Source organism: Acipenser ruthenus, chromosome 49, assembly GCF_902713425.1.
Source record: "Acipenser ruthenus chromosome 49, fAciRut3.2 maternal haplotype, whole genome shotgun sequence".
NCBI classification, from domain to species: Eukaryota; Metazoa; Chordata; class Actinopteri; order Acipenseriformes; family Acipenseridae; genus Acipenser; species Acipenser ruthenus.
The window spans coordinates 6,992,167-7,012,487 of NC_081237.1; the positions used below are offsets into that span (position 1 = coordinate 6,992,167).

The 20,321-nt window shown below is 41.9% G+C and overlaps 2 protein-coding genes across 2 annotated transcripts; both read left to right on the top strand.

Moving 5' to 3' along the window:
* LOC117401255 (lamin-B2) lies at positions 1-13,269 on the top strand. The gene is made up of 12 exons (XM_034001818.3): positions 1-491; positions 2,990-3,126; positions 4,657-4,813; positions 5,366-5,491; positions 5,840-6,010; positions 6,355-6,480; positions 7,076-7,296; positions 7,895-8,159; positions 8,373-8,480; positions 8,922-9,041; positions 9,125-9,226; positions 9,652-13,269. The coding sequence occupies exons 1-12, from the start codon at positions 267-269 to the stop codon at positions 9,691-9,693; spliced, it is 1,800 nt and encodes a 599-aa protein (XP_033857709.3). The 5' UTR covers positions 1-266; the 3' UTR covers positions 9,694-13,269.
* A 2,139-nt stretch (positions 13,270-15,408) lies between these two features.
* LOC117401453 (plasmalemma vesicle-associated protein) lies at positions 15,409-19,806 on the top strand. The gene is made up of 6 exons (XM_034002174.3): positions 15,409-16,002; positions 17,019-17,112; positions 17,567-18,285; positions 18,647-18,710; positions 18,851-18,905; positions 19,314-19,806. The coding sequence occupies exons 1-6, from the start codon at positions 15,619-15,621 to the stop codon at positions 19,324-19,326; spliced, it is 1,329 nt and encodes a 442-aa protein (XP_033858065.3). The 5' UTR covers positions 15,409-15,618; the 3' UTR covers positions 19,327-19,806.
* The last annotated feature ends 515 nt before the right edge of the window (positions 19,807-20,321 follow it).

A 20,321-nucleotide genomic window follows, 5' to 3' on the forward strand; every position in this document is an offset into this window, starting at 1 on the left:
GAATGTAAAGAACTACAATTCCCAGAAGGCGTCGCGCTCGCGTCTTTTGGCGCGCCTTGCGTCGTCGACGGCCATCTTGCCTTGGCAAACCCTTTCATTCTGGTTTCGGGAGGAGACGCCGATTGTAAAATTTGAACCAGCGTGCTGCAAATGAAGTAAACAGCCTCGGATACATGCGTTAAACGTACAGAGGGAGAGAGAAAATAACAAAGACACGTCATTTCGGAATTATTTTTCGAAGCTATATTTTTTTTAAAGCGAGTTCGATGGCGACGGCGACTCCGAGCCGCTCAAGTGCCGGGACTCCCCGGCAAGGAGCCTCCAGCACCCCGCTGTCCCCGACCCGCATCACTCGGCTGCAGGAGAAGGAGGATCTCCGCCACCTTAACGATCGCCTGGCCGTCTACATCGATCGAGTCCGGGCGCTGGAGCTTGAAAATGACCGGCTTATGGTTAAGGTTTCTGAGAAAGAAGAAGTCACCACACGCGAGGTAGATTTATTTTAATTTTCTCTCTAGATTTTTTTTTTTTTAATCCACGATATTATTTATTATTTGTATAATAAATCGATACCTAATAATTTCAAGTTTGTTTTTATTGTGTGTTCACGTTATGGTACAAGAAAAAAAAATCTGAGGGGATTTCTCAATTTTTTTTTAAACAAAAAAGTATACATGTTTGCACTAAACAGCCTTTGTTGTGTGTGAGCTGTTCAAAACTGTTCCTCGCAGTTATTCAAAAACGAGTCATTCCAGTTTGCACTATCTGTGATGTTTCTGATAGTATTTAATTGTCGGTCTTTGTACAGCCCCAGGCGCTGTAGTATTGTGGTGTATATATATATATATATATATATTTTGCTGTGTATAAACACGGAGAGAGATAAAAAGAGAAGGATGTTTAAAATCTCGCGGGGCAGGACGGATGATGTTGCACCGGGGATTTGATTTCGTCTTCTTGTGTTTAGATTGGGTCAGGAGTGTGTCAAGTATTCGGTTAATGGAAGCCTCACCCACCCTGTACAAATATTTCAGTGTCTGGGTTTGGATTTTGCGTTCATTGGTAAATTACCATGCCGTACCAATTTCATTTACAAAGCGTCCTTCGTGTGCGAGCTACCCAGGGAGCTGTACAAAAACAGACAGCGAGAGAAACTCCGAAATGCTCGCTAGTGAAACCCCAAATCAAATGTGGTTTGGAGGTTGCATTTCACATGACTGCATGCAGGAGTTACACCAGCGGCTACGGCATCTGTGTTTGAAAAAGTTTAGTGTCCTGGCTAAGCGGGTACAGACTTGAACTGTAACGAATGGCTGACATTGCATGTTTTTTGACGTCGTATCTTCAGCCCTGAATGAAGTGGGCAAACACTGTGCTGTAGTTTGTTTTAAACTATCCCTGGTTTGATGGTTGCTTTCATGCATTCCTTTGTTACGGTAATGCGGGGGGGTCGCATAAGCGGCAGATTGTGGCGCGCTAACTCTCGTCCTCCTTGTCTGTAGTTTTTTTGATAAATCTCTACCCGACTAATCGACACCCCTTAAACAAATAGAGCTTAATTAATCACACCACTGCCAAGACGGGCATTTGTGATTTAATGATCTATTTTACCGCAGTTACAAAATCTCCCTTTGCATAGGATGGTTTTGTCCTCCATTTTAAGGGAAGGGCGCTATGGATACACTGCTGGTAGTATAATGGTATATCCAGACGTGGCGGTGGGGTGGGGTGGGGTATGTGTTTTTTGGGGTTTTTTTTTTTCACTGAACAGCAGACTCGCTCTCTCCCAGAGGTACGAGAAGCGTCCACCTTGCATTCCCATAAGGGTACGCCTGTGTAAATACAATCAAGTGCATGCCAGGTTTTATGATTAAGTCGTGTGAATTAATGTATTTAAGTGGTATCCTGTTTAACTATATTGTTATGATCACTGACGCAAGTTAAGTGTACATGTAATGTGTCAAATCACACAGTTTGTGATCGGAGTTTCGAGAACCGCTTTATTCCTAAAGTAGCATTTTTACAAATCATTACTCACCCGCCCCCAATTATATTCGAGCGATCGTGTTTTTTTTCTATTAAAATCGTGAAATTCCCTGTTAGCCTGGCTGCTTAACCTCGGTATTTTTTTTTTTTACGTAATTCATGTTCCAACACTTTAAAACTAGAGTTATAAAATGTGTTTTTTTTTTTCTTCAACTCACCAAAAGGCTGCACGTTTGCAAACAGGTTTGAGGCGTGACAATGCCTTTGCTAAGATCTGCTTGAGTTTTATATGACGGCTTATGTTGAGAGGGTAATAATAATCCTCCATTTGCACAGCAGCCTTCAGCATATAGAGCCTCTGCACAGCCCCCTGAATTCACCCTCCTTAATTGGCCACATTCCACACAGTCCGTCCAACCCAGGTTTTGTTTTTGGCTCCGATCCAATGTTAATAGTAAAGCCGTGATCCTTATAGTTGCATGTTGCTTTTGTAGGTGTAACCATGTCTTTGACTGTGAAATCTCCTGTTTTCTATTATATTTCCTGTAACTCCCACAGCAGTTGGAAAGTTTTGTGTTTTATACGCCTTTTGTATGACTCATAAACCTTTTAACATCTATAAAGTATTCTATTCTTTAGCCTCGACATGTACTTGCATATACATGTGTTGCTGTTTCATGTAAATGTATTTATAGTGCAGATTAACTGGGCAAAACATGCTCTTTGTGATTTTAAGTTGGCAGGTTACTTTGGTTGTGCAAGTTTGATATACAGATAATCGACTCCAAAAGGGGGTAAAGCTAACGCCTGTCTTGTTTTTTTGTGTGTGGAAGGGGTGAAGGTGAGTAAGTGTTTGTTTTTGAAGATCTACAAAACGAGCGTGCATCTGGTTTTCAGATTTAAATGTTGCTGTCTACCATGCCTGGTGAGATTGTAAAGCTGTGTGTGTGTGTGTGTGTGTGTGTCCAGCCGCACTCAGAAGTCCATGCTTGACCCCTCCTAGGTGACCGGGATCAAGTCCCTGTATGAAGGGGAGCTCGCCGATGCCCGTCGTATTTTGGACGAGACGGCCCGAGAGAGAGCCAGGCTGCAGATTGACCTCGGGAAGGCCAGGTCTGAACTGGAAGAGGTCACCAAAAAGTAAGAGTTCAATACAGTGTAGGTTTATAATACGAGTGTCGGGGGCGCATGTGGATATGGGGGTCTCAACCTGTACGCTGCACCCTTACTGTTGTGCCTGGTTTCTAAAATCTCCCCCCCGCATGCCCGTTGAGTCTTTATACCCCCCACCCCTATAATATAGTTGTCTATAATTCCATACAGGAACGATGTTCAGGTTGTTTGTCCGAGCTTTCTGTGTACATTTATCTAGCTTGTTAAACTTGAGCGAAGAGGCACAGAACATCCTGTTGGTGCTTTGAAACCTGTTAACTTAGCAGGCACTTGACTGACCACCGTCTTGTAAAATAAACAAATCTATAACATTTTCTAATTAACATCACTCCTGATTGCACATTCCAGGATCTGTATACGAAATATTTAATTTGCTGTTAAGCAACGAAAGGTTACTTTGCTTGGTTTACTGTCCCTGCTAAATAGACCCTACTTCACTCTAATGAGCCCTCAGTGTTCATTATATCGGGGTGTTCACTCTAAAAGGGTTTGCTGTATCAGAATAATAAAAAAACACCCAATTTAAATTGAACAGCCATGTATAGTACTTTTATGAAGATTACTTAGCATTGATCAACATTTAAATAGTATTTAAAAAAAAAAAATACTCTTACATGCTGAATGCTGTAATTACACATCCTTTCTCTTGAAAACAATATCCAGCATAGATTGCTTTGATATTGTTGATGCTTTTGTTAATGCGCTGTCTGCAGTTGCATTCTCATGCCAGTTCAGTTCACATGTTCAGTTTCAGTCAGTACTGAGATCCTTGTATCCAGGTCGATCCAGGTAAGCGATCGTTCTAATAGGACTAATTGAATTGGTTCTTGCTGCTAGGATGGTTAAAATCGGGGGTTCGTTATAAGAAGGGGAAGTTACAATGAAGTCAGCCTGTGTGTTGAAATGGACACGCCCTGTGTGACTCACCCTCATGTATAAGTCAAGTTATGTTTAACAGCCTATAGCCCCCACGGGGGTTGCCATGTAAGATGAAACCATGGCTATTAATATGTTTACCATGACACATTGTGTTTGTGTGTGTGTGTGTGTGCTGTGGGTTTGGAGTGAGGCATTTCCTCTGCTCAAGAAAAGAAACCCCTTGCAAATTACCAGCTCAAACCTGAAAAAAAAAAGTCCTATCAGAAGATTAGTCAGATCAAAAGCCACATGTTATCGTACTGTTTACCCCATTGCTAAGGAAGTGCAGCAGGCAGGATATGCAACAGTGTGTTCCTGCAGCGCTGCTGCATTGGCTTGTGTGACTCGTCTTAGATTTTTTTGGCATGGTTTAGGATTGAATGGCCTCAAATCTTTATCGGTTACAATCATGACACAAAAGCAAGAGTTTTGATTCCCACTTCCCTTTTATTCACTCCCTATCAAAATGTAACCATCTTCAATAAAAAAAAAATCAATGCCTGTCAATACTCTGTTGATAGCTGCATCATATAATCGATTAAAATCAGATCATTAAAGTGTAACCATTTCCTTTCTCAGTTACAAGAAGAAAGATGGGGACCTGACGGCCGCTCAGGCTAGGTTTAAAGAGCTTGAGTCTCTGTACAACAAGAGTGAAGCCAAGCTCAACGTTGCCCTTTGTGACAACCGCTCCCTGGGGGAGGAAGTGGACGACTTGAGGGCTCAGCTTGCCAAGGTAGGACCACAGTTTGTGGAAGTAGGCAGGTTTGACAGGGCTTCTCCTTTGCCTCCAAACGCCCTGAAATACTCCTGCTGCAACACCTGAACAGGGTGTACCTGTTGCATCAACAGTAGATCTCTTCATAGAGGTGTTGAGGAGGGGTCAGTACTCAGGAGCTAGTGAATGCTGCTTGGTGTATTTCGATGCACTGAGCCTGTGGGAGAGCTTGGGGCAATCAAGGCATGCAGGTTACTTCATACCTCATTTCTATAGCATAATCGGGTTGTCAGTTTCCAGGCATACCTTCTGTCGCTACAAAAAGATGAATAGTTGCTGTGGAATCTAGAAAATGTAACTACCCAATATTGACTCCACACAACGTAAAATCTAAAACATAAAGCATGGCTTTTAGGTGGACACTTAATGCCAGAGGAACCCAAATATTCAGGCGTTTTGTCCTCCATAGTTGTGCATTTTGCTAAAGCTTTCATTGGTCGTGTTTGCAGTGTCCTAAGGAGCCGGCCGTGGTTCCTGTGCTTGTTTGTGACCCCTGGTTTGTGTTTTCAGGCAGAGGATGCCCACGAAGTGGCCAAGAAGCAGCTGGAAGCCGAGACCCTGCTGAGGGTGGATCTGGAGAACCGCTGCCAGAGCCTGTCTGAGGATCTGGAATTCCGCAAGAACATGTTTGAAGAGGTGCGCGTCTTCTACACTGTCTGTGCCACCCTCGCAACTTAAAAACCCACCTCAAAGGAGTCGTGTGCACTGGTGAAAATGAACGCGCTGCCTCTGCGTTGACATGCTAATCCACGCTGTTTTCTGTGTGCGAGTGCTTGTGTGTTAATGCTGTGTTCCTGATTCATCCGTAACGCTGTCTCTTGAAGTGCACACTGTGTGTTTGAGTGTGTGTTGGGTTCTCTCTTTGTGTGTGTGTGCGCTCGCTCCCATGTTAATCTGTGTGCTTGTCTGTGCTGTCGTGTTGATGCTGGACCCTGTGCGTGTCCTCCCTAGCTGACTCTGTGATTTATTTTTTTTTTTTTGCAGGAGGTGCGTGAGGTCCGGCACAGTCATGAGAAGCGCCTGGTGGAGGTGGACAGCGGCCGGCAGATGGATTTTGAGTACAAGCTGTCCGAGGCTCTGCAGGACCTGAGGAAGCAGCACGACGAGCAAGTGTCCATCTACAAGCAGGAGCTGGAGAACACCTTCCAGTCCAAGGTGCGTTACATTGCACCTCACAGCGCCAAATACTGCATTTTAATTCACATAGGCTGCCGTGCTCTTAACACCTTGTGAATTTAAAGAGGGGTAACTTCTATAACTATTGCTTGGGGAATGTTATTGATGCTTCTTAGTATTTAGTGAAGTGCTGGTTCCACTTTTTGATTTTAATGGTTAAAACCTAGTGAAGGTCTCGATAGCGATTGCACAGGGGAAGATGAATCGATTTGATTGAATTGTTACTCCAATATCCTCACTGCTGCTTTCAGTGGTCTTCTGTGGGGTTGCTTGTCTCTTATTAGGCAGATGTTCGAACCATTGTTCTGTGTTTCCATTAAAAGCTGGGGAATGCCAAGATTAACTCAGAGCAGAACGACAAGGCTGTGTGCGCTGCCCGCGAGGAACTGCAGGAGGCGCACATGAGGATCGAGAGCCTGGGATACCAGCTCTCCTCCCTGCAGAAACAGGCAAGGCTGCATCTCCCAGCACGCTGCATTGGCCTTTCTGTTCTATTTGCACAAGTAGAATATACCGGTAGGACAACCTGGCTGTTCTGGGGAAGGATACGTGAGCACACAGTAGTGATGTACTGCCTAAACTGTGCAGTCTCTGACTGCTTGCTTGCCAAGTAATTCTCTATCTGAGCTGTATCCTGTTCTTGAGTCAGCCCTGTGATGAGCAGCACATTTACAGAAGTGTATTTCTGCTTCCTCCTGTTTTAATATAAATGATAAACAGTATAAAAAAACAGAATATGGTTGTAAAACCTAAATGGCACTAAAAAAAGTGTTAAATCAACATAAGAATAATATTTTAGCTGCTTTGCAAAACCATGAATTCTACAATAAACATTTTTCCTAGAAGTCTCAATTGTAGACATGAAAGACTTCTAGTCATTGAATTTAAATTTCTGTTCCCATTTCTTAATGATTTAAGTCTTTGTACCTGTATATAGCTGTAGATTAAATATCTTCTTGGTGACCGCTTAGGATTTCTGCGTTTTTAATATGACCAGTAATAAACAATAAGGACATGAATGTAACCCAAGTGCTGTGTGTCCAGGCCAGTGCTGCGGAGGAGCGAGTCCGGGAGCTGGAGGACGTTCTGGCCACTGACCGGGACAAGTACCGCCGGCTGCTGGACTCCAAGGAGCGGGAGATGGCGGAGATGAGGGACCAGATGCAGCAGCAGCTCGATGAGTACCAGGGGCTGCTGGACATCAAGCTGGCTCTGGACATGGAGATCAGTGCCTACCGCAAACTGCTGGAGGGAGAAGAGCACAGGTAGACACGCAGGCAGAGCTCCACTGTACAGCTAGTGCCACCCTGCACAAAACAAAGTCTGCTGAGTAATGTTATGTTAGCATATTGAATTGCATACCGCTTTGTGGTTTTCCCCTTATACTGCAACGAAAAAAACTGAAAAAAAGTGACATTTCGAAATCTAACATCAATCAAAATCAAAATCTGTACTGTTATGGCTTCCGGTAGACTGTTTTGTGATCATTTTGTAGTTTCTTTGATTTATATAATGTTAAATAAAACATCTGTTATGTTCAGATAGTTTTATTTTATGCGTCTCATCCTAAAACTGATGTAAAACTTTTAGCCATAGCTGTACACTTACTAGCTCTCTTACCACGGTCTCAATTTGACTTTCTTTTTTTTTTTTTTTAAGTACTAACACTTCCACTATTTTTATGGGCCTCTTCTTTTTAAAACCTTGGCCCTTATTCACTGATTAATCAAGTCTGTCTGGTATAACTGCCTAATATTTTTCAGGCACTTTCTTATTATTATTCACCAATAGCTCTTGGTTCCGCTTCTTCGGTATTCAGATATACACGATGTTAAAAACTCTCTCCTCCTGTCCTCCTTGCAGGCTGAAGCTGTCCCCCAGCCCCTCCTCCAGAGTGACAGTGTCTCGCGCCACCTCCAGCAGTCTCGCCAGTGCCACCCGCTCCTCCCGGGCCAAGCGGAAGAGGATTGAGGTGGAGGAGTCCTCCGGCAGCAGCGGCATTAGCAGCGGCGGCAGCAGCAGCAGCAACGTCCAGATATCCCAGAAAGCAGAGTCTTCCGGGGAAATCAGCATTGAGGAGATCGACCTGGAGGGGAAGTCTGTGTGTGTCAAGAATAACGGAGACAAGGTATAGAGACTTGAACAGTAAAGCACGTTTTTAATGCCATTTCTGTCTGATACAAATGCATTTCAGATCACCTCAATGAGATGGCTTGCTATATATTATACGGATGCTTTGACATGCATTTACTTTGTAAAAAAAAATTAAAAAGCTTTTGATTCAGTGCCGCGTTTACAGCCCATTTATTTATTTGCCTAACCCTGCACTCCCTTTTCCCAGGATCAGTCTCTTGGTGGTTGGAGACTGAAGAGGCAGATTGGAGATGCAGATGAAATTGCTTACAAATTCACTCCTAAATATGTCCTCAAAGCTGGCCAGACTGTTACGGTAAGCTGAGTCAGCTGCATGCATGTGCAGATAGCAAGCTGAAACGGGGCTGTTGGACTAAGTAGCCAGGGCTGTCTTGTGAATTTGTCAAGACAGATTTCCTCTGTGAGCTTTAGTTGGAATAGATTTGTTCATTTATTAAGCACTGGGATTGTTATTGGCTGGTTTCACAGACCCTGATGTTACCAGAAGGTAGCCCAAAAATCAGTGTTGATCCGTTTTGACTAAAACAATATTGGGGTCTGTCGACTGCATAGTTTTCCAAATTTCATTTGAAAATCTCATACCCTTTTAAAAAGAGCATTTCAGGCTAATCGCTAGAGGTAGCTGCTAAAGCACATGGGACTGTATAATAACCTGTGTGAGCCCAGTGAGGGGTGTTGTTGCTCAAGGTGGTTCCAGTTCATTGAATGGTTCTCTCTGCTGGCTCTCCTCTGTCAGATCTGGAGCGCTGAGGCTGGGGTGTCTCACAGCCCCCCCTCCGACCTGCTGTGGAAGAGCCAGAGCTCCTGGGGCACCGGAGACAGCATCCGCACTTTCCTGGTCAACTCTGACGGACAGGTAGGCCACGGAGACACCCTAACTGGAAAGACCCTCCAGCAGGTGTGCAGACTCTTACACCCGCCTGTTCTTTCCCTGCCCAGGAAGTTGCAGTGAGAACTGTAACGAAATCCATCGTAGAAGTGGAGTATGAAGATGATGATGAGGAGGCAGACTTTGGAGAAGAGGATCTTTTCCACCAGCAGGTTCGTAGTGGTGTCGGAAGGGTTAAACGTCACACACTGCTGGTGCTGGTGGTGCAAAATGGGGGTTGCTGTAGGAAAGCTACTAAGCTTAGACCCAACTAGCTATCTAACCAGAATAGCAGAAAACCCTGTGATTGGGATTAGTTACTGTGTGGCTGAACTTGACAATGTATTGTGAAACTCCTTGAACCCCCCCACCCCCCCCAACAAGAAACGTGGTTTAGTTCCACAATACATCTGTTATATTGTATTTATGTAGGTGCTGTTCTTTATAGTTAGGTAGGTCTGTAAAGTTTTGAAATACAATATCTACAAAAAAGATTGTTGTGGCAGATTGGGTTCTCGGTTATTTTTCCAGGGGTGTGGGTGGATGGGGGGTAATCTGGTCTGGTAATTTGTTCATTTACGTTTGTGTTTGTTTTCAGGGAGACCCAAAGACAGCGCCCAGAGAGTGTTCAATCATGTGAAAATGGACCTTCAATCACTCAACTTTTTTTTTTTAAATGAATTTTAATTTTTTTCTTTCTCCAGAGCCACTAAAATATTTTTGTACATTTTATTTTATGTTCAACCTGGTCAACCATGGATTGCTTTTTTATATATATATTTTTATATATATAATGCTGAAATATTGGTTAGGCTTTTTTTTTCTTTCCACAGAAATTTGTTTTCATGTGAACACTATTGCAATGTATAGTTACAGATTTCGAAGGGGGCAGGAGTTAAAAAAACAAAGTAGATCAGTTTATTTACACACTCCCTAAATCAAATTATAAGAAACAAACAAAGCACTTGGCTAGAGCTTAGTGGGCAAGGCACAGATACCAGCAAAGAATAAAACTGACGTGGACTGCTGTAGTGGGGGAGTGAGGAGTGTCTGTGTGCATACAAATAAAATCTCTACATACAGACCATTCGAAGCAGATTTAAGATACCACAGGCAAGACTAACAAACTTTTAAGGTTAATGAAAAAAAAAAAACCTGACATTCTGGATCCCTGTGCCCAGGTGAGTTTGTATACCGAGCATCAAAAGAAACTTACCACTGTTATAGCGTATTTATTTTTGAAAAAAATAAGGTATGTAAATGATGGACATTGACAATGTTTTTGGTGTCTCTTCAATCACTCGATCATTCATCCTTGACCATGACACACTTGAGTGACTATGTCTGAAGCATATGCACTTAATCACCTAATTAGTGAGACAGTTGATTGGACCCTGGATATGGAGTGATTTCAGCTGTTGAATTGCAAGCTTGAATAAAAGCAATAAAGAAAATCACAGAAAAAAAAGCAATATGCCGTGTCTGTCGAGAGAGCAGCGCCTTCGTGCGATCGGCATGTTGGAGGCTGGACTAGGGCAGCGTACTGTGGCTCGCCGTCTTGGGTGCTCACAGCCAGTCATTTTAAACCTGGCGAGACGGTATAACCAGACACGCTCTGTCAATGACAGCGCCACGAACTGGGAGACCAAGAGTCACAACACCTGCCCGAGATCGACAGATCATTTTGCAGCATCTTCGTGATGTCGGTTGTTAATCAGCACAATAAAAAGTCACGGCACCTGCTCTAAAACAGAGTGTGTCATTTTTCGATCACATCTAGTGAATTTTATCCAAATATAAGTGATAAGTTTCTTTTGATGCTCAAATATAAGTGATTATATATTAATGATGATTTTTTTTGTCTGAAAGTGACCTGCAGTATAACTTATTGTCCAGTAGATGGCGCCATATAGATGGTGATTACTGGCTCCGATGTTCAGGCAGGGCTCCATGAAACTCCAGCAGTTTAAACTGTAGGTCGGGTCTAATTGATACAATGGGGCTGGATTGTTATTTGCCATGGTATCTGCTTTCTTTGCTATTCTAAGCTCTGGTCAACCCTCCAGCAGATTAGATGGACAGTTTGGGGAAAGATTATAACGGTGGCTCATGGATGTTATCTTTGCTTCAATAAGGAGGTATAGAATGTTGCTGAACGCTGTCAAGTAGAGGCTCAATGTAGTGGCTTAAGTTAGTAGATTGGCTTTGCTGATATATAAACAGGGTGGAAAACTGGGGTCTGTGCTGCTGTGTGGAAACAGCAGTGAGGGGATTCTGAACTGACATGACCTGCGCACAGATTCAGGGCACTAGGATTTAAATCCGTGTGTGTGGTGATTTGAATACAGTCATCGAATTTGAAAATATGTATTTTGTAAAATCATGATCTTTTTTTAATAAGCTCTAGTTATGTGCTGTACCTAAATTTAAAATGAGAAAACCTGTTCAGAGTGGGTGTATTGTTGAACCAATAATGACAGGGAGGTTTTAATTGTTAACTTTGGTTTATATATATATATATATATTATATATAATTACAAATGTAACAAACCGAGGCAACAAAACACACAGCAGAGGCTATTGCAAAATGCAAGTGTCTTCTGCAGTTTTAAAATCAAGTTTATTTTCCGCCCTGTTTACACAGATGCTTAGTATTTGGTTGAATTTTGTTATATTCGGATCATGACATCATGATGTATGTAACCAAGTATTTTTAAAAAAAAAATAAAATTGTGTTTCTCAGACAAAGTAAGTTTGATGCTCATAATGAAATGTTCACGTGGATGGGGCTGTCCTGTTCTACTGAGTTGCCCTGCACAATTGTGATCCAGTTTGTCTAACAATTCCCCCTGTAATTGACTAATGCTACCAGTATTTGAATGTATGACTTGCTTACGAGTTAATTGGCAGAGTACCCCTAAATACTTCAGCTGTACGCATGGGGTTTCATTCGAATTAATAGTTCAAACCACATGGAAAGAATGTACAAGGCAGCTTTTTAACAAATAGTTTAAAGCGAAGCAAATGTCTAATAAAAACCAAGAAACATACAGATTCAGATGTGATCTGGCTTCAGGAACTTGCGAACGCTTGCATTGTTAGTAACAAATGTTACTGTACTTAAATTGGCCAGTAGCTTGGTTAGAAATGCTTTGCTGAAGGTATCGTACATTTCATGTTTCTGGGGTCTTTCTGCAGAGGACAAGCCCTCTTGTTCAAGGGGTTTCTAGTGTCTGTAATTTACAGCAGATTAACACTGTAAAATGGATAAAGTGTTTTGCAATATTGCTTTAAATATTCCCAGTAATGGGGGAAGGATATGGGCTTTTAAAAGTGTTTAAAAATAAGGTAATTGGATTTTTAAACAGATTTAAAATAATAAACGATCATGGTTAATGATTGACATTTAAGCAGCTTCCTTGCATTTTTAAAATATGAAATAAATATCAAACCATGTTGGCCTGGGAAACAGAATTTTTGTATATACTCAAATACAATGCTTTTGTTTTTATTGTAATTTTTTAAACAATAATGGGTCTTTTTAAAAAAAAAAAAAAAAAAAAAGAATGTTTACATGCAAGTGTGGGGAGAATTGTAAAATTCTGAATGCTTCTCTTAAATGATAAAGTTTAGGTCAAACATTAAAGCACAGCATTTTAGTATTTTAAGCAAAAAAGATAGATCAATATTTTTCTAATGGAGAATAATGTTAACTAGTTATACGAGGCTTCGTGCCACGTTAAGCATTGGAGACTGTGAAACACTACTGTGCATTGAAAATGTACTTTTATACTTGCTGCTCGCTTGAAGTGAACCAGTATAAGCTCTTGAACGAGTCGTTCAATGTCAATACACTGTTTCTTCAGAACTAAGGGGCGCTGTCGGATTGCTTTTTTTTTTAAAATGCCTTGCAGAATTTTATAAGGGGTAAACCCCCCTCTCTTGGCTTTTTAAATGTTAAACTGCTTTCAGATTAAAGGGAAACCGTTCAGTGTTGGTCCACCGTGGTTTCTGACCGACTTCGAAAGCAGCAGTATAAACAGGGCTTGAAGTTTACCTACTTGGCCTGTAGACTTTAAGTTACCTGAAGTTTATCATTGTAAGAGTTGTCTTGGGTTTATTTGGGGTGGGGAGGCAGGGTGCATGCCAAATTTGTGTTTTAGTTTATTTCACTTATTTGTAACTTTGTACAACACCAATAAATGTTTTCCTTGTACCCTTTGTAGTAGTGTGGCTTTTAATCAGCGTTGAATGGATAACGTCTTTCGTTTGACACATGTACGCTGCCACTCGTGTTTGGAAGCAAAACAAAAGGGATGTTTACTGACCATTTAACCCCACAGAATATCTTGGTAACCCTGAATACATAGACCTCACTTGCAGTGGTACCCCAGAAATCCTTGTTTTACTGCCAATGCATGATGTCTGGGAGTCTCCATTGCAGATTCATTTAGTTTAAAAGGAACACGAGTTGGTTCCCATGTGCTATACATAGCTGGTTTATTTTAGACGCTGCATAAGATCTGGTATCGGTTTCACTCTCCAAGTCACTGTTGCCTAAATAATTATATAGATAGATAGTTACAATTTACTACTCTCTCTTCATTGCAATCAGCTGTAAAAGTATACAAGTGCAATAAAGTAGAAAAATAATGGTTCATTTAGAACTGGTTTCATGTCTAGGGTAAAGTCTTGCTTTGCTATACAGAACCACTTGTTTGTTTTTTAACCAGAAGGGGGTGGTATATTCACACATAGTATTTAACGGAACTGACTAGTCCTAGAAGTTCACTGAAGCTTGAGGAAGCCTCTGATTGTTCTATGCAACCCCCTTATTTAATTATTTTTGAAGCAGTTTAAAGATGTTCTTATAATATCTGAAGTATCAGTATTGTAGTGTTGGAATTTTGCCTGCAAGCGACAGCCATCAAAAATGATTACTATGAAAGCTGGTTCACCTTTGCAGCCATTTCTGTGATTTGTGAGCTCCAGCTTTAAACAATCCTCTCATTTTAATAACAAACCTAATGATGCCAAACATGCACAAGTGGTTATTTCCACAGGAAGGATTTTATTTTTTTATTTTTGGCCCTTAACGTGCAAGCGAAAAAAAAACCATCTTCCTGACCTCTGTCCTTTATGGTGGCATGCTGGTAGTGTGGTGTGTGGAAAAGGTTCGAACCAACGGCTTCAGGACAAAGCACCGCTTCACTTTGCTTTCCCCACGAAGCTGGCAGATACACTTGGCAGAAATTCAAACACACTTCCTCTGAGCAATCAGGTAAGTGAACTGAGACAGGACAACAGAAACCGCGCCGTCTTTTCAAAAGGGAGGGCTGCAGATATTCCCACCAGTCGTGGCTCCTTTTTGAAGTGTGCCGCTGGTGGCAGGGAGGGGTGTGGAGCAAGAGGATTGATGACTGCCCTGGGCTTTCCTGACCCCGTTTGTCTACCTACCAAACTGTCTTCGCAGGAAGCACTATTTTGGGGCAGGGATTTTATAATGACGATCCAGGGTACCATTAAGCCAGATCTCAGATATGCTTCAAAACAAAAGAAGGAAGCCTTTTTTTGTTTTATTATTATTCCAAGATCTGTTTAACAGATTGGAAGACAGGACAAAACGGCCGCTGTGGATGTAAAGAAATAGCCTTCGAGACGAGACTGTCGCTTCGCAAACACAGATATACATGGAAATGTGTTGCTGTGCGTCTGTCCAGATTATCTTTATCTTTAGCTATGTTTTGCTTTCTTTGTAGTATCAATTTGTTTGCAGCTCTGTGTTTTAATTTAACTGACCTTGCCAGTAGCCCCAAACTGTACTGGGTGATGTTGTCAATAAAGTGTAGGACTACCATGGGAAGCCAAGACTAATTCAGCATGACGCTGCAAGGCATTTGAATTGTGTGACCCTTCCTCAATGATGTTGAATTTGAAATGTTATAAAGTTAGCCCAAGTCACACCTTCAGATTTAGCACAGAGTACGAGAGCAAATACGGAAACTGTACAAGAAAGTTTACAACAGAAGGCAAGAAGCACTTTTATTTTTTAGTCATAAATACCTACCATGCTAACATTTAAAACATGATGTCCTATTAAATTAGCTTCCCTTAGAAGAGGTTAGTCAGGCAATAAGCTTAACCATAATCATTCTCTGAGACGATTCTTCTTTTCCTGGTGCTAAAATATCTCAATCTCACACGCACACCAGCACTTGGCAGGAGTGATGACAGATGTGTCTTTCAGATTCCTCTCCAGTTAAGAATTCCCCTTTCCCTGGGCTGCAGTGTGTTGATAACCCTGAGGCTGTGACGTTGTGATTTCCAGGAAGGAGCCAGGTCTTATAAACATTTTTACGGGGGGGGGGGGCACACAGCCGTGTTTATCCACCTCAGGATCTGGGAGTCACCGGAGAAGCTTGTCTGTGGAGTGAAGGAGCAGCATCAGTGCGAACAACATTAGCGCTTGGAAACTCGGCTCAGTCAGTCAGCAACGCCAGACAAGAAGTGGAACCTGTGAAGGAGGAGAGACCTGGCAGTGTCGACCTGCTCAGAATCCACAGCCATGTACAACAGCAAGTACTCCATGGCCAAGTTCGGCTTGGAAGCCAAGGACATCCAGGCGTCCAACGCGAAGAGCTGCAGCTACTACATGAAGTACATCTTCTTCTTCTCCTCCCTGATCCAGCTGCTGATCATCACCGGCCTGGTCCTGTTCATGGTGTACGGTAACAAACAGAAGAGCCACGAGGAGCAGGTGAAGATCAGGGATGACACTATCAGCATGCTCAGCCAGCACATCAACATCCTGCAAGAGATGAAGGGAAACCTCACGCTGGAGCTCAACAAGACCCTCAAAGGGAAGCTGGCCCTGGACCTGGAGCTGAAGACAGCCCGCGGTCTCCTGGTGAAATCCAACTTCACCATCAACATGCTGAGGGATGCTCTGGTGAGTTGCTGTTGTTTTGTGAAGGCACGCGGTGCAGGAACGGGATGGCTGGGGTTTCCTGTGCCTGGTAACCAACATCTCCGAATTTATCAGCATGTTGATAGATGAAATGGTAGCTGTATTAGTCTAGAGATGATAGACACAGAGAAGGAGAATAAAATGCAAAAATTGTAACAGTAAATACTAAGACAGGGAAAGAAATAACAGTGAAAAAATACAAATAAATACATTTTAAAATGTAAATAAATATATACATACATATATGTGTATGTGTGTGTATATGTATATATATATATATATATATATACAAATTTGTTTAACCTTTTTTAATTTATCATTTTTCCCTATCTTAGTATTTACTGTTATGCATATGAATTTTATTCATATAATGTATTTATTTATTTTGTCTTTGTTACTATCATTGTTTGTTATGCAGCCACTCGTCCTGTTTTTTTTTTTTTCAACACAGCTTTCTTTCCTTGCATTAGAATTGTAGTGATTCAAAATGGGTAAGTTTTGCTGCCACCTTTTGAATGTAAACATCAATCTCTCTTTTCCTGCTTTCACCTGAAGAAGAGACCTTTGAGGTCTTGAAAGCGTGCGATTCATTATTGTTTAGTCAGTCTAATAAAAGGTATCGCCTCTCCTTCTCTGTGTCTATCAGCATATATCTGAAACTTCAAATGTCAGTTAATTTTTTATTTTTACTGTCTCCTTGTTAATTAAATTTGAATTCTTAATATTCAAATGAAAATATTTGAAATCATTCTTTTTAATAAAATCTAGCTGGGTCTGGGGAACATGAATGGAGCCTTATATTCTTGTATTATTTGGTAAATATCACAGTATATATGATCCTGTCCTCAGATGTCCCTGTACCGTGGTATAGCACCAGCAGTAGCCTCCATGTGTGTTTTTCATAGAGAAAGGGGATGCATTTGAAATAACACCATAAAACTCTTCAATCTGAACGCTTACTGCTAATATTTATTTGTGTGCGTGTTTGTTTTGTACAGAGCACCTGTCAAAAGAAAGTGATGACCCCACCCCTGGTTGCTACCGGTAATACCTGCATGGCTCAAATAAGTGCCTTGAAGAAGACGCATGAAGGTAACGTTTCTTACAATGACTGAGTGTTGTGAAGTTCTGCAAAATATGCCTTGCCACTAAGTGCAACGTATAGCGAAAGCATGTTTTATTTGGACTTTTAAAGGTAATTTGTGAGCTTTCTGACACACCACAAAGCTGTACCAACACTGTGTTGCCTCTGCAGATTACCTTTACCAGCGATTTGTTCTTTAAACTCCACCAAACTTAATATAACCAGCTCCCGAGACAACCGTCTCTGCTCCTCTAAACGGAACTAGCCTTGACCATTGTTGTTGCAACCTGGTACTCATCCCTTCCTGTTCTGTATGTCAGTTTCACTCTGCTGGTCTCGCTGCAGTCAGACCCACAGTTGGAGTACCAGGATGCAACAACACATGCAAGGTCTGTACAGCAGGTGAAAGAACACAACTCATACACGTTTCTTAATAACTATGTTCTGGTGTGTTGATTGTAGGGGAAAAGGCCAGTCTGATGCTCGCAAAAGAAGCCCTGAATCAGAAGTTCATATCTTTGACCAACAACTGCACCACCTCCATTCGTCAACTCCAAGGAGAGCTGAAGCAAACGCAAGAAGACAAACTGCAGTACCGCTTGAATGAGATCAACGCGAACAGAGAAAAGAACACCCTGGAAAACCACTTGCAAAACTACAGGACGGAATGCAAGGAGCAGTTCGAGAAGTCGCTGCGGGGGATCAACGCGGTCATCGTCGATTTTAAGAGCAAGATCGACACTCTGCGGCCCGAAGCCTTCACTTTCTCGCTCTCCTGCGAGCACCAGCGGCAGCAGCTGGATCAGATCCGGCAGAACTGCACCGGCCTGTCCAGCGACATCCAGCGCAGCTTCCAGACCTACCTGAACACCTTCAGCAGCCGCTTCTCAGAGTCGTTGCAGACAATCAGCAGCTTGCAGGCAGACAACACCAGGTGGAAGAAGGACTTTGAGGACTGCAACAGGAACCGCTCTGACATCGTGGCAGACTGCGAAGGCAGGATCAAGACGCTCAAGTCCAAAAACGACAACGAGGTGGAGGGTCTGATGAAGGATTTAAAGAAGACTAAAGAGGAGAAAAGTGCCCTGGAGAAAAATGTTTTGGGGTACACTGTGCAGGTCTTGAATCTGAATAACCAAGTGCAGACTCTGAATACCTCACTGGCAACCTGCTGCCCAAAGGTAATCCTTTCTCTCAAAATCTACCGGTTAAATAAGCAGGCATTTACCAATACAAATTATCCAAAAATCATAGAGGTGTGCATGGAGAGTTTCTGTGAGATTACCCCTTTTTGACCCTCAAAAGTAACCCAGCACCTTGAGGGGTCTGTATACTCCAAAGTTATCATCTACTTTGTCATAATATTTAACTTTGAACCTGTTTAATGTCCTTGGTTATCACATTTCACTAGTTGGCAATAATGTAACGTGGTATGATTAAGTTGCTGCTATACAATATTTCACATCACATACTTTATAGCCAGCATAAAATGTGTATTGAAAATTCTGTTTTAGTTCCACTTTTCTTTTTTGCCCTTAACAGCTACCGCCGGTTATTAACCCCTCTCCAGTTAAGCCGAAAGAGCCTCCAACTGAAGTAATTTATGGTAAGGTCCCACTGTTCAGACAGAAATTATTTTATAGTATTGAGATGGTGGACAATGCACTGCACACCAACGCTTCCTGATCTGCAGTGTGCGCTCAAGCTGGTGCAGTCTTTGACTCTACTGCTCTTACCTTTCCACAGGAGTCGTCGACACATATCTGAAGGAGCTTCAGGACTTTGCAAATAAGAAGTCGGAGTGAGTAAAATGCTTTGTGTAGTAGAGGGGACCTGAGGCGGTGGTAACACCTGCTCTAACACTGAGTGTAGGGAGCTGGGCCATCCTGGGCAGCCAAGGCCACACGGATCCAACATGAGCGAGTGTGCAAGAGATTCTAATGTGATTTCCGATGGCATGCGTTAACATGAAGTGCTAAGATAAGTTCTGAAAGGGGTTTAAAGCATTTTGTTTTCCCTTGACCACTTTATGGGACAACGGTTCACAATACTGCTTTTAGCCAACTGTTAAAAAAAAAACAACAGCGGACATTTTTAAGGTCAAACATACAAAAAAAATGAAACAGGATGTTTAAAAGTTGCCAGGCTTTCCGTCACCCCTTGCGTGTTTTAATACCGTGTTTCATTTATTTTATTTTTTACCCCACAGCATATCCGGCTGAAGCGTCATTCAGGACAGCAGGAATATTGACTTCAGCTCATGAAAGCATCCAGCCTTCATCGACCCCTTTCTGTAGATAATCTCCAGGACTTCATCGAGTGTGCTTCAAAACTAACAGCCTTCTTACCCCGGACTTGATTTCTTCTGTACTTGCCCTCGCTTGTAAAGTGTGCGTCTTTGTGCACCGCTAGTCTAGATACTGCTTGAGTGCTGCATTGTTTATTTCAAGCCTAGGGTCCCAGTTCAAATGCTTTGAAAAGTTCATGAAATAAACGAAGGGACTGTAGAGCAATGTGCAGTGTGTGCAGAGTATTGATGTGATGTTTCTGCAGGAAAACATTTGGAGAACAAAAAAGAAAATGTGCATAAAAATTGGTCATTAACGTGCAAGATGTTAACTTCAAGATTTGTAAATATTATTCTCCTGTGCTTTCATTACAGTGAGCCGAACAGCTAACAATAAACGGCAGTGTTAATCAAATCTGAAGTCCTTTCAAACGTAAAACAGGACGTGTGTCGCATTTTGAAATAAGGACTTTGTCCTCCTAGAAAAACATTTTTCTAATTTTTGCAGCAGAACCTTTCCAAGTAGTTTCTTCAGAAGCTGTTTGGTAGCTGCTGGGTTATTCCAGTTCTGTTTAGATCTATTGAATATCGGAGCCCTCAGGAGACTATGCAATAAAACAAACAGCACTAGTTTCCTGTTCTGTAGCTCTAATCGCTATGGCCAAAAGTTTTGCATCACCTAGAATTTTAGGATTGAGACGTCCTTTCATAACAGTGGTGCTATTTCATGTTCGATTACAGAATGTCACATTTTTCAATTTTTTGTAAAGACTATGGAAAACTACAAAGCGGTATGTAATTCAGTATATTAAGAGTAACATTATTGAGCAGGTTTCATTCGACTTCTGGCCATAGCTGTAATACCACCTCAGTGTACCAATATAATAAGTAAACACTGCTTTTATACTCTAAACAAGATAAAGGCCAGGT

What these genes read in the sequence shown, in the direction of transcription:
- LOC117401453 (XM_034002174.3), top strand. Translation starts at nt 15,619, where the DNA reads ATGTACAACAGCAAGTACTCCATGGCCAAGTTCGGCTTGGAAGCCAAG. An exon ending in ACATGCTGAGGGATGCTCTG is followed by an intron (nt 16,003 to 17,018) that starts GTGAGTTGCTGT and finishes TGTTTTGTACAG; the next exon opens with AGCACCTGTCAAAAGAAAGT. An exon ending in TCCAACTGAAGTAATTTATG is followed by an intron (nt 18,711 to 18,850) that starts GTAAGGTCCCAC and finishes ACCTTTCCACAG; the next exon opens with GAGTCGTCGACACATATCTG.
- LOC117401255 (XM_034001818.3), top strand. Translation starts at nt 267, where the DNA reads ATGGCGACGGCGACTCCGAGCCGCTCAAGTGCCGGGACTCCCCGGCAA. An exon ending in CTGGAGGGAGAAGAGCACAG is followed by an intron (nt 7,297 to 7,894) that starts GTAGACACGCAG and finishes TCCTCCTTGCAG; the next exon opens with GCTGAAGCTGTCCCCCAGCC. An exon ending in TGGTCAACTCTGACGGACAG is followed by an intron (nt 9,042 to 9,124) that starts GTAGGCCACGGA and finishes TTCCCTGCCCAG; the next exon opens with GAAGTTGCAGTGAGAACTGT.